Here is an 11,429-nt window from a genome sequence, read left to right as displayed (position 1 = left end):
AAACCAAGCCCATTCGCATAAAGAAATACATAGTTGCCAAGACGGGGAGGAAGAGGAAGAAAAGAAAGAAAGAATAGAAGGAGGACGAGGAGAAGGAGGGAGGGGTAAGGCCCCGGCTCTGTTGAGCCATTGTTGGTGGTATCTGCGGTGGTGCCCATCATGGCCAGTGCGAGTAATATCGACAGAGAAACTGTTAAACTCGGGTCAGCATTGACGCGCACATGAACTGTCAAATTGCGTCTAGTGGATACTTACTCAGAGTGGGCAAGGTGTATGACTTAAGAGAAAAGGCAAGTATTTTGTCGCGATTGTACACTGCGCTCATTGCAGGTCCCTTCGAGCATATGCGCTTTATAGTCTCCCTTACTGAGAAAGAAACATTTCAAAGGGACGAACTCTGAATACCGGTGTTGAGAGTGCTCGCGGCGCGTTGTAAAGCCATGGCATTTCTGGTTTGCGTCTTGTATTTTCTCGGACGCGGTTCTTGCTCATGAAACTAGTTGGTCATTGTCTGAATCTGTGACTTCCTACATTTGCTGTCTTAACCATGCCAAAGGCATCGAACATGTCTTTCTCTGTATAAATATAAAAGCAAACAGGCCCTTCATCGGTCAATGGGCCATATATTTTCGCCAGCTTCGCCAGCTTCGCTATCAGGAGCACCCTGGCCTTCAGCGCGAGCTACAAAAGCCCCTGGTCATGGTCTGCTTGAAGAGCCTCGGATAGCCTCCCGCTGTGGAAGGTGTAATTGTAAACGTGGGCTTCGATATAGTGCATTCGAAGTTTTGCGGGTGCACTCTATACCGTTCGGACATCACATCCTTTCCATCGGCAGACAACCTTACCCTTAAAGGGATGTCCTTGGCTGGCGAATAGCGCACCAGTGTTTCCGGATCGGTTATAATAGCGGGCATTCTTTGAACCAGCACTTCATCCTTGACCACACGCTCATAAGTCAAATGATCGCCATACGAAACATCGAGGGCCCCCTTAGCCTCCCATGCGCCACTAGGGATACGCTTGCGCGGACGGCCAGGTCGGTTCGTGTGAAGTTTTGTCCGCAATACTTGCATGCGGGCTTCGTGACAGGATGTCGGTTCTAATGGCTGTCTCGAGCATAAGTGGTCGGGAACTCTTGTCGGCAGTTCTCATTTCCGCATCGTCCATCACAGATATATTTCCAGAGATTCCTGCTCGTTGGGTGTGTGTTTCGGTCAAGCAACCGCCTGGCTATGATTCTGTCAGACATACATCCATCGTGTATTCATAAGTGAGATGACTTGCCAGGTGTGCCAGAGAACCAACTAAAATGTTGTAGGTTTTACCTACAACAGGGGCACCACCCCCATTGGCAATCACGGGCCCACCGTGACTCTGGCCTGTGACATGTTTTGAGATACCGCCATAATCACGATGACGGTATGAGCCAGGACAAGGGCTACGTGCCCATGCTTAGGATCATTCTCCTTTTCCGCGGCGGTCCAGGCGGCTTACTGCTCCGCAGTTAATTTGGCCAATTTGTCCTTCCGGTGCTGGTTTCTTGACAGCTTCTTTGATGCTACAGGTAAATACATCAGCCTTTGATGAATGAGATCAAAGGGAAATCAGATGTACTTACAATAGGCGGGAATATGATTTCCCTTTGGTTTCCGAAGAACTCTTTCAAGTTGGATTTCAGAGGCAGAGGCAGAGGCCCAGTATTGGAGGACAAGAATGTTTACAAATTTTTCTCGGACCAAAGAAAAGTTGTTTTTTTACTAGTATCGTGCTCAAGAGCGCGCTTTCCCTACACAGGAGGTGTTGTCTTGGCTACGCTGGTAAGTACGAGGTAGGTACGACCCCCCGGGCAACCTGAAAAAGGCAGACTCGGCAATACAATTGGATACAGCATGGGAATGTCTAGTAGCAAGATCATTTTCTGATTTGCGTCTTCCCTACATTGATATTCGCTTCCCAAATTGTTGTACATTGTACGAGGAGTATGCAATGACATACTCTGATTTAATTGGTCAGACCACAAATTGTACATGATGGCCCCGAATGAGCCAGCATCCTATCGATAACCCCTTACCGCCTGCGGAATTAGGCGACCCCTCGCTGCAAGCGTCACCATCGCCAGTTCTCCGTCCCTTCCATCCCCAGCAAAACCTTGGAATCTACTGTGAAACATGGAGTCACGCATTTGCAAGAGTGGAATCGACAGCGAAATTCCCGTGGCTGAGGTGCATGACTGAGCATATCACTCAAAGCTGCCTTCCAGTGTTGACATTCGCATCGTGTGGGACCATCTCCATCCATCTCCACAAACCACAGGACCCCAGAGCACAGACAAAGCACAGCACCGAGCAGTCTCCTGATCAACACCTCCTGATCCCCGGTCAATCGGCTCCCACCAGATCGGCGCAGCAATCCAAGTTTCAACAAGAGAGCTACGTAGAGCGCTCTTCTCCAAGAACAACAGACATCCGGACCCCATCTCGCAGTCGGCCGGATCTCATCTACCCCTCGCTGCATGATGTCAGCTCCGCCTTCCCCTAAACCTTCGGTCGAGTCCGACGACCGTCCCAGTACAAGCGAAAGCGTACGACAGTCGAAGAAAACCGGTCACACTCGCAGCATTTCATTTGAAGATACAAAGGCACGCGATCACAGCCCACGTCGGCGCTCGATTCAGTTCAATGTGGGCGCCGCGGAAGCCCAACTCCCTACCCGCTCGCTGAGCTTCAAGGAAAAACGGCTATCTTTCGGAGGGGAACACTTGATTAAAGAGGAAGAAGACGAGGTAGACCGGGAACAACGTCACCAATCCATTCCGCGCGGGTTGTCACCCCCACCGCCAAAGTACGTTCTGCTTTGATGATCAAGGTCCCCTTGTCAATACTGACCCCTGGCATAGAACATACGAACGGGGTGTTTCATTCGATACATTTGACAATCGCGATGCTCCCAACTTTTCCCTGACTCTAAACTACAAGCATAAAGGATATCAAAGTACCCGTCGAAGTCGGACCTTTTTGTGCGGCACAGACCAGAACGACTACTCCGACTTTGCGCTAGAATGGCTGATCGATGAACTGGTCGACGATGGTGACGAGATTGTCTGCCTTCGAGCAGTAGAGAAAGACTCGCGCATGGCGAGCGAAGCGGCGATTGAAGAAGGCAAATACCGCGAGGAGGCTAAGAAGCTGTTTGAGCAGGTCATGCAGAAGAATAGCCAAAACGAAAAGGCAATCAGTCTAGTTTTGGAATTGGCTGTCGGAAAAGTAGAGGAAATCATACAGCGCATGGTATGTCTATTCAGTATGCCTACCATCCACCATGTCTAACACAATGCAGATTCGTATATATGAGCCTGCCATGCTGGTTGTCGGAACACGAGGTCGCAATCTCAAAGGCGTGCAGAGTCTCTTGCCGGGATCCGTCTCCAAATACTGTCTGCAGCAGTCGCCCATTCCTGTGATTGTCGTCCGTCCATCACCGAAACGGGAGAAAAAGAAAAAGAAGCGACGCGCAGACCCGACCCGACGGAGCTACAACCATATCCTCGAGCTGAGCGAAAAGCGTGGTAGTGGCCTTTTCAACCCCAATGCCAGTACAGAAAGCGAGGTCTCCAAGCTACCCGATGAAGAAGCTGCTGTCGCCAAAGCGCTGGGCCTCCCAGCCTCCTATTCCCGCGCGAACTCCCGCAGCTCTCTGTCTGTATCAGACCGCAGTAGTATCAGCCAAGACGACTCTGATTCTCCGTCTCCCGTTCCATACTCGCTCGATTCAGTGGTGATGAAGAGCCCATTGAATGGCAGCCCTGCTAGCTCGGAAGAAAGCGTGAATGTCAGCGAAGATACGCAAAGGGCAATGTCGCCAGGGCCACCGGCTCGATCGCGTTCACCACCACCTGAATATGACTCGGCAGATGACACATCTTCGATAACACGGACTTCCACCGCAGAGAAGACCGATGGAGAAGATTCAGACCCCGAGACATCCTTGCCTCAGACTCGCGTTTCCATCCCCGTGATCGAGGTTTCCAACGACCAGGAGAAAACAGAACCACAGGAACAATAATGTGGCCCCATACATCATCACCTTTGGCTCACACCTGATAAAACCCATCACCACACACTCCACTCAACTAACAGTCATGCCTTATGCATTCTTCGTACACATCCAGATCCACCTTGCATGGCCTGGCCCATATACCCTCATGAGCGCACACAATACCCCGCCGAGCCAATGACTCCTATTCTATCATTCTATTCCCAGCTCAAGTCCTCTCTCTGCTCTGCCTTTAGAGAATCAATAAATTTTTTTTTCCATGGGACTTTGGAAAAGCTATCATTCGATATGGCCATTCCACAAGTGTACGCCTTTCATAACTAGATCCCCAAACATACAAGTTGGAAGCTGGGACAAATTCTGAACCTAGTTCCCAAGTATGGTGAAAGACTACTACTACTACTACTACTAAGAATAGAAATCAAAGAAAATGCCAGATCTGGGTTTATGATTTAAACAGGAATTATCATTGCCGACTGTTTTAGCCTACCCTCTTGCTACTAGTACGTACCCTAACCTAACAGCAAGAGGAAGGATTATACTATAACTTCAAGTTGAACCAACCAAGCTTTTGCGCTGGCTCCTACCACACCTACCACTAACTACCACCCATCGATCGATGGTAGGATCAACCAAGCCCATTTTCAATCTCAACCAACCAAAACTCAGCAAAGTAGCCAAGAAAAGGGATCATCATGATAGTAGTAATAAAAAGCTAGAATCAGAGGAAAATAAGGGGAAAAGAAGAGAAGAGAATAGGAAGAGAATAGGAAGAGAAGAGAAGAGAAGAGAAGAGGAAGAGTGAGAAAAAAAAGATGTGAAAATTGTACACTATGAAGGTTTCGAGATGAACATTCAAGTCCTTCCGAGATCCGGTCGAATTTCGAAAGATAGTAGATCCCCCCCCCCTTTCCCTTTTCCTTCACGCCCCCTTTCCCTCCCATACCATACCATAGGGAGAAGATTGATTGGAGATGAAGAGCAAAATGGAGAGGGAAAGAGAGAACCCAGAATGAACTCTCCGATAAAAGAATCTCGAAGAGATAAGAGAGGAAAAGGGGCGAACACACAAATGCCATAGTCTCGGGGGAAATGACCGACCCTGTTGGAAAATGCAAACGGGGGAGGGGGAGAGGGAGGGTTGTCGAGACTTGATTGAGAGTGTGCAGTGCATTGAGGAAATAGAGCTGAGGCACGGGTCTCAAGAGCATGGGTGCGCAGGGATGGAGCAAGGCAAATGAACATACAATGGAGAAGGAGAAATGGGAGGGGAAAAGGAAAAGAGGAAGAAAACAGAAAAGGGAAATCTTTTGGGGAAACCGAGGAAAAAGAGAAAAATGGAAAAGCGTTGATCATTACTCCTAACGAATCTATGCTGCGTTCTCGCCGTCCTTGGACGGTGTTTTGGATGGCCGGCGCTCAGCGGTGGCGGGCTGGGACTTGGTGAGCATGGGGGAGGTAGGGTTGGAGGGAGGTGATGTGGCCATGTTGTCCTTGTCTTCCAGGGCAGCGAGGGCACTGCGGAGGGTGAAGTTAGTATTGGGACATTAACAAAGTGAGGTTTGATATCTGGCTGAACATACCTGAAAGCGTTCATGGATGAAGAGGCCTCCTTGTCCTCCTTCTTTCCGGCTTGGCTGGCGCTGCGGCTCGAAGCAGCACTGTCATCGCTGGCGCGGACCAGGTTGCCACCAGGGCCCAGGTTCTTGCGGCCGCTGTTGCTACGGGATCCAAGCAGGCTGGAGGGACCGAAAGACATGGGCTGGTTGGGATTGCGAGTAGCGCGCAGACGGCGGAGATCGTCACTACCGACCTTGCTGGAAGCATAGTCGGGGGGCGGGGCTTGTTGACCGTAGCGAACATCTCCACGACCCATGGCCATTCGTCCACCACCACCACCGCCACGGTTAGACTGCTGGCGCTGACGCTCCATCTCCTGCTCTTGTTGAGCACGGGCAGCCTATCAAAAGGGTTAGAAATTTGCAACTTCAATAGAAATATGGGGGTTTTTTTGCTAGAACATACCTCCTCGCGAATCTGTTGAATAGTCTTGGGACCCTTGTCGGAGTCCTTGGACATCCAGCGCTTGGAACGCAGATCAATGATATCCTGGAAAACAGCAAGTTAATACATCATCATCGGTTAAGAGAAGCAAGGGGAAGAAACATACCAAAAGCATGAACCTAAGACGGCTAGGCAGACCGACAGTCTCCATCATCATGGTGATGCGAGCGAAGTAAGCATCCATCATGGCGTGTCCCTTCTCAGAGACATCCAGGCTGGCACCAATGGTACGCAGAAGGCTGGTCAGAGACTCAACCTCGGCCTCATCGGGAATACCATCGTAATCGACCAGCTTCTTCACACACTCGTGCATGATACGCTCCGTCAACATACCAAGTTTGTAGAGCTCACCAATGAACTTGACGAGACCAAGACCACGACGCTTGGCGGCAGCAGCAACGTAGTACTCATCGGACAGCATGGCGACCTCCTCGCTGGTACCCTCGGGCTTCTCGGGCAGGTTGACCTTCCAGCCACGCTCGAACTCCTCTTGACAACGGTTGAGCAGGTACTTGCGGAACAGGTTACCACCAGCAACGACGTTGCCGTTCTTATCACGGATATTCTCATCCTTGATTTCCAAACTCATGCTCTCAAGCATAGCCTTGCAGAACTTGGCGTACATGGGGGCCCAGTGAGCCTCGTCAGTAGCCTTCTCGAAGGTGAGTTGGATGACTTGACGGAGAGTGCGGCCGTCAGACTCATCCTTGGATTGGGAGACAATGACCAAAATTTGCTCAGCGATACGGTCAAACTTCTCGGGAGTCATCTTATTGAGAGCAGCCTTAACCTTACGCTGCACAACATCCGGAGCCATGTAGCCCTCACTGCCACCAGGAGTAGGACCGGAAGGAGCCTGACCGACGCTACGAGGCTTCCAACCAGTGGAAGAAGTCTGGATAGCCTTGAGATCCATACCGGCAGTCAAAGGCATAGACTTGTTCTGATCTTCCTCCTTCTTTCCGGAGTGCTTCTTGCTGGCATTGCGACCACCCTTGCTGGAAGCGACACGGGGAGACATGGGCATGCCAGAAGAGTTGTTGCGGCTCATGCCAGGAGCGCCCATACCCACGGGACGGGGGAAACCGCCAAAGGCACCGTTGCGGCTGATAGAGGGGTTGACGGGGGGCATGCTGTTACGGCTGCCGGGGGCACCGAACTGGCCCATGGTATTGGTATTTGGGAATCCACCGATTGCACCACGCGAGGTAACGCGGGGACCCATACCGCCAGCACCGGGGCGGGCAGACTGAGGACGAGAGGAGTCGGAGGGGTCTCCAAGAGTTTCCCGAATACGGTTATCCCAATCAATGGACGGCTTGTCCTTGTATGCGGCCTGGAATTGAAGTAGGAAGTCACGGTCATAATGGAATTGACGACCAACCGGGGAGCTGGCGTTCAGGGCAAGGTTAGGGGCAGTGACGGAGGAGGGATAGGTGATCTTGCTGAGATCCTTCAAGAACTGGGCATTCTGTAGAGACTTCATAGCAGCGCTTGGTTGAGCAGGCTCGGTGGGCTTGGGAGTATCAAGCTTCAGCCCAGCGGGCTTCTTAGCGGTAGCGCTCGCAGGTTTTCCGGGGGGTCCCATGGACATATCCGACGAAACAGGTGTAGCGGCGCCGCTATCACCAGGGGTGGATGTCTCGGTGGCAGCGAGGCCACCCTTCTTGAGAGACGCGAAAAGGTCCTCACTCTCCTTGCGGGCGGACTCATCCTCGGTGGTGGCAGTCTCGCCCTTGGCACGAGCGGCTTCACGAGCGAGCTCGCGCTCCTCAGCCTCGCGCTCGGCCTTCTTCATGTTCTTCTCGTAGTTCTCAAGGTCCTCGCGCTCCTTGCGCTCGGCAGCCTCCTTCTTCTCCTGCTTCTTGCGGTTGTAGTCCTCCTCAGCAGCACGTTCCTTAGCCTCAATCTCGGCCATCTCACGCTCGATGGCATCGAAATCAATCTCATCGTCATCGGCAGGAGCAGCAGGGGCGGGAGCGGCAGCGGGAGCGGGAGCAGGGGCGGGAGCAGGGGCAGGAGCAGGGGCAGGGGCCTTCTTGGGCTCTTCAGCCGGGGCAGACTTGTCGTTCAAGCTCAGCTTCTCCAGAGCAGCAGAGGGATCAGTGCTCTCCTCCTTGGGCTTCGCAGGCTCAGCTTCCTTGGTATCCTTGCGAGCGGCCTCCTCGGCCTCACGCTTCTGCGCGGCCTCATCTTCTTGAATCTTCTGACGGACAGCATCTTTCAATTCCTGCTTCTTCTCCTCATCGGTCTTGGCGGTGCTGGCCTTGCTCTCAGTTCGGCTGTGATCCGACGCGCTGGCGGTGCGTGGGGGAGGGGTCGAGGTGGGAGTAGCAATCTTCACCGGGGAGGGAGTGGCACGGGCAGGGGAGGCGGGGTTCTTGTCGAACGTCTTGACGGCACCGCTGCCAGGATCCTTGATAACAATCGCGCTCTTCTTGGAGGGAAGAACAAAGTGTGACTTCGCAGGGGCGGGGCTGTTGGAGGATCTGCTGCCAGTGTGAGCGTGACCGGAGCCAGCCTGAGCTGGCTGGCCAAGGCTCGAGCCTGGACGGTCAGTAGAAACTTGGGAGGAGAGTGCGGGAAAGAGGGGTGGCCTGCGGCGGCTGAACGGGATATTGACCAGGCAAGAAGCCAGCCTGAGGGTTGAAAGGCATGCCGGGACGGGGTTGGGGCGAGGGCGGCATGTATTGCTGTTGCATGCCATATCCGGGGTTGTAGTAGCCGTAGTTGGGATCGTAGGGAGGGTAGGGAGCCTGATGTGATTTGACCAATGTTAGATAGTGTTCCCAATTGCCGGCTTCAGGCCGGAGGTCTGGGGGAATGAAATTGGTCGAGAAGACACGGGGTTGTCCTCGTTTTTGATAACTGCCACGCCGGGCGGGTTTATGGGTGTTTGAAGAACGGGAGGGGTTCTGGGATCTCACTGTTTGGGGACCCATGTGCTGGCCATAGGCGCCATACGGCTGGGGAGGCATCTGGCCGGCCATGGGCACTGGGTTCATCTGGGGGGTGGTTGGGTGCGCGTTGGCGAGGGCCGGGCTGCGGTTTGCTTGATGAGGCGAGTTCGGGAAAGGGGCCAACGGACGTCCCTGGTTGGGACCGTGGAACTGAGGACCCATGTTGGGGCCACCGCGAGGCTGGTTGGGAGTCTGGCGGAAGTTGGGACCAGGTGAGTATGGCATCTGGCCTTGGTAACCCGACTGAGAGTATCCGCGACCGCGTCCGCCTTGGTGAGGGTATCCGCCACGCCCGGGGCCGCTGCCCATGTGGTTGCTCATATCGCTGTGGGTAGACTGGGAGGATTCGCGTCGGAGGTGCTGAGGACCGGGGCCGAGAGGTGCCTGTAAGGATGGGCGCATCTATGTGAGCAGCAAGTTAAAATGTGGGGACTCGGAGAGAGAGAGGAGCATTTTTTTTTTTTTCTGCGCGGTCGCGTCCCGCGTCTCCATGCGACATTGCGCACAACCACATTTCAACCGAACAATAGTGTAAAAGTCAAATAAACGAGGGACGATGCAACTTACGTTGTTATCACCAGACTCGCCGAAGCTGCCAAAGTTGGGAACGTTTCCTTGTCCCTGGTAGGTGGATGGGGGACGGCCGCCGCTGGAGGCGGGCTGAGGAATGGGCGAAGGAGAAGTCTGAGGCGAGGTCACACGCGGGTTTGTCGAAGGAGCACCCAGACCAGACTGCGACTGGTTGTTGGCGAGAACGGCGGGATTTCCCATGTTAGGCGAGCTTTGAGGGTTGGCGAAGCCGAACTGAAGACTCTGTGGGCGGCTGGCAGAGCCACCGTTGGGCATGTAGCCGGAGGTACCAGCAGATGTGATGGTTACGGAGGGCTTGCGAGAGTGATCACCCTGGGAAGCAGTTGTAGCAGCAGCCGGAGCGGTTGGGGCGCCATTGACAATGGTCACACCCGAGGCGGGCTGCTGGGGTTGTTGGGTTTGCATAGGGTTGCCGTTCACAGGAGATGCTGAAGTCGACTTCCCATGTTGCGCCGAGCCACCCACGGTGACGGGAGCGGCGGTTGAGTCCGTCGCGGACTTCTTCGTTGCGTTGGCGTAGGACCTGGCCGGTGCCGAAGCAGTGGCAGCCAGGGGGGTGTTGGAAGAGGTGGTGGTGGTGGGCGGGTTTGAAGCAGAGGTAGCGGTGCTTTGTCCTTGTTGAACGCCCGACTGAGGAGGGTTCGAGGTCATTAGACAGGTGGTATCCACGTCTGGTGCGTAGAGGGGGGGGGGGGGGGAGTGGTTGCAGAAGTGAGAGTGAAAGTGAGGTCAAGATACGGAAGAGGCTCTCTTTCGTCAAGGCCACATCCAAACCTAAGAAATCTGCACACACAGACCGATTAGGTTAGAACCGGTTTTGATGGGGAAGTTGTTAAAAATGATCGGTCAAATCAAATCAAATCAAAAAGAAAAGAAAAGAAAAAAGAAATGACCCCGAGAGAAACGCAGATAGTAGCGCGTTTGAACCCCGATGTTTGGTTGAAACAAAAGTGTGTGGGTGGGTTTGGGGAAGGGCAAAAAAAATCCGAGGGAAAAAAAAGTTGGGTTTCGGTGGGAAAAAATGGGGCGAGGGTTTTGTGGATGTGACGAGGCAGCGACAACGACAACACTCAGGATCAAGGAGAAGGCGATGGGGGATCAGAACTCACTCAAATTCACTGAAGAGGAGACACGCTACTCTAGAGTCCTCAGAGGGTGAGGAAGGGGGAAAAGATCAGGAAAGATTGAAGGGGGGTAATAAGTGTTAGTATTGTTCGTACGAAGTACGAAGTACTGCGATACTCTGGTACTCTGGTACTCGAGTATTCTAGTCTTCACTATGTGTATTCTCTCCGCCACCATATGACATCGACTTGGCTGGATTAAGTCTAGTAGTCGTCGGCGCAACTATTGACACTCCTCCTTTCCTAAAAAGATACCATCACCTCCCTTTTGACTCATTCATGACACCGTGCTGACTCTGATATTGACTCGATTCACCTGATTCATTCAATACATCCGTCACTTCATTGTTCCTCCGAGTGGAGTCTCTCCATTTCCGCCTCCCACACCAGCCCAAGCCCACACTTTGCCACAGCCCCGGATCTAGCCTTTCCACCGTTTCTTGTACAATGTGTATTCTCGTTGTTATAGTTGATTCTTTTTTAGGATAAATATAGTAGTATATTGGAATTTGGGGCCCCTCTCGGATCCATCTAATCTTCATTTACTCCGTACCCCTGTGATACCTGCCATCTCACAGGGATACATACCCACATGCATTCCTAGGATCGACTGCCCGCCTTCCGCCTTACCTTGCAT

At 52.9% G+C, this 11,429-nt stretch overlaps 3 protein-coding genes across 3 annotated transcripts; 1 reads left to right on the top strand and 2 right to left on the bottom strand.

Moving 5' to 3' along the window:
* Positions 1-681: 681 nt before the first annotated feature.
* N7481_010775 (uncharacterized protein) lies at positions 682-1,073 on the bottom strand (the record flags this gene model as incomplete). The annotated part of the gene is made up of 2 exons (XM_057269994.1): positions 682-798; positions 846-1,073. 2 exons carry the CDS (start codon positions 1,071-1,073, stop codon positions 682-684), a joined length of 345 nt encoding a protein of 114 aa, XP_057117168.1.
* A 1,442-nt stretch (positions 1,074-2,515) lies between these two features.
* Positions 2,516-4,062, top strand: N7481_010774 (universal stress protein; the record flags this gene model as incomplete). The annotated part of the gene is made up of 3 exons (XM_057269993.1): positions 2,516-2,841; positions 2,897-3,287; positions 3,337-4,062. 3 exons carry the CDS (start codon positions 2,516-2,518, stop codon positions 4,060-4,062), a joined length of 1,443 nt encoding a protein of 480 aa, XP_057117167.1.
* A 1,361-nt stretch (positions 4,063-5,423) lies between these two features.
* N7481_010773 (putative eukaryotic translation initiation factor subunit eIF-4F) lies at positions 5,424-10,319 on the bottom strand (the record flags this gene model as incomplete). Its single annotated transcript, XM_057269992.1, is given in 6 exon segments — positions 5,424-5,571; positions 5,637-6,013; positions 6,079-6,162; positions 6,224-8,664; positions 8,684-9,461; positions 9,645-10,319. The coding sequence occupies 6 exon segments, from the start codon at positions 10,317-10,319 to the stop codon at positions 5,424-5,426; spliced, it is 4,503 nt and encodes a 1,500-aa protein (XP_057117166.1).
* Positions 10,320-11,429: the final 1,110 nt, after the last annotated feature.

Source organism: Penicillium waksmanii (assembly GCF_028829765.1).
Source record: "Penicillium waksmanii strain IBT 27052 chromosome Unknown utg000009l:1.0-4314994.0:1.0-4318279.0, whole genome shotgun sequence".
NCBI classification, from domain to species: Eukaryota; Fungi; Ascomycota; class Eurotiomycetes; order Eurotiales; family Aspergillaceae; genus Penicillium; species Penicillium waksmanii.
Note: the sequence above shows the minus strand (reverse complement) of the source record. Positions and strands in the feature narration are given on the sequence as shown.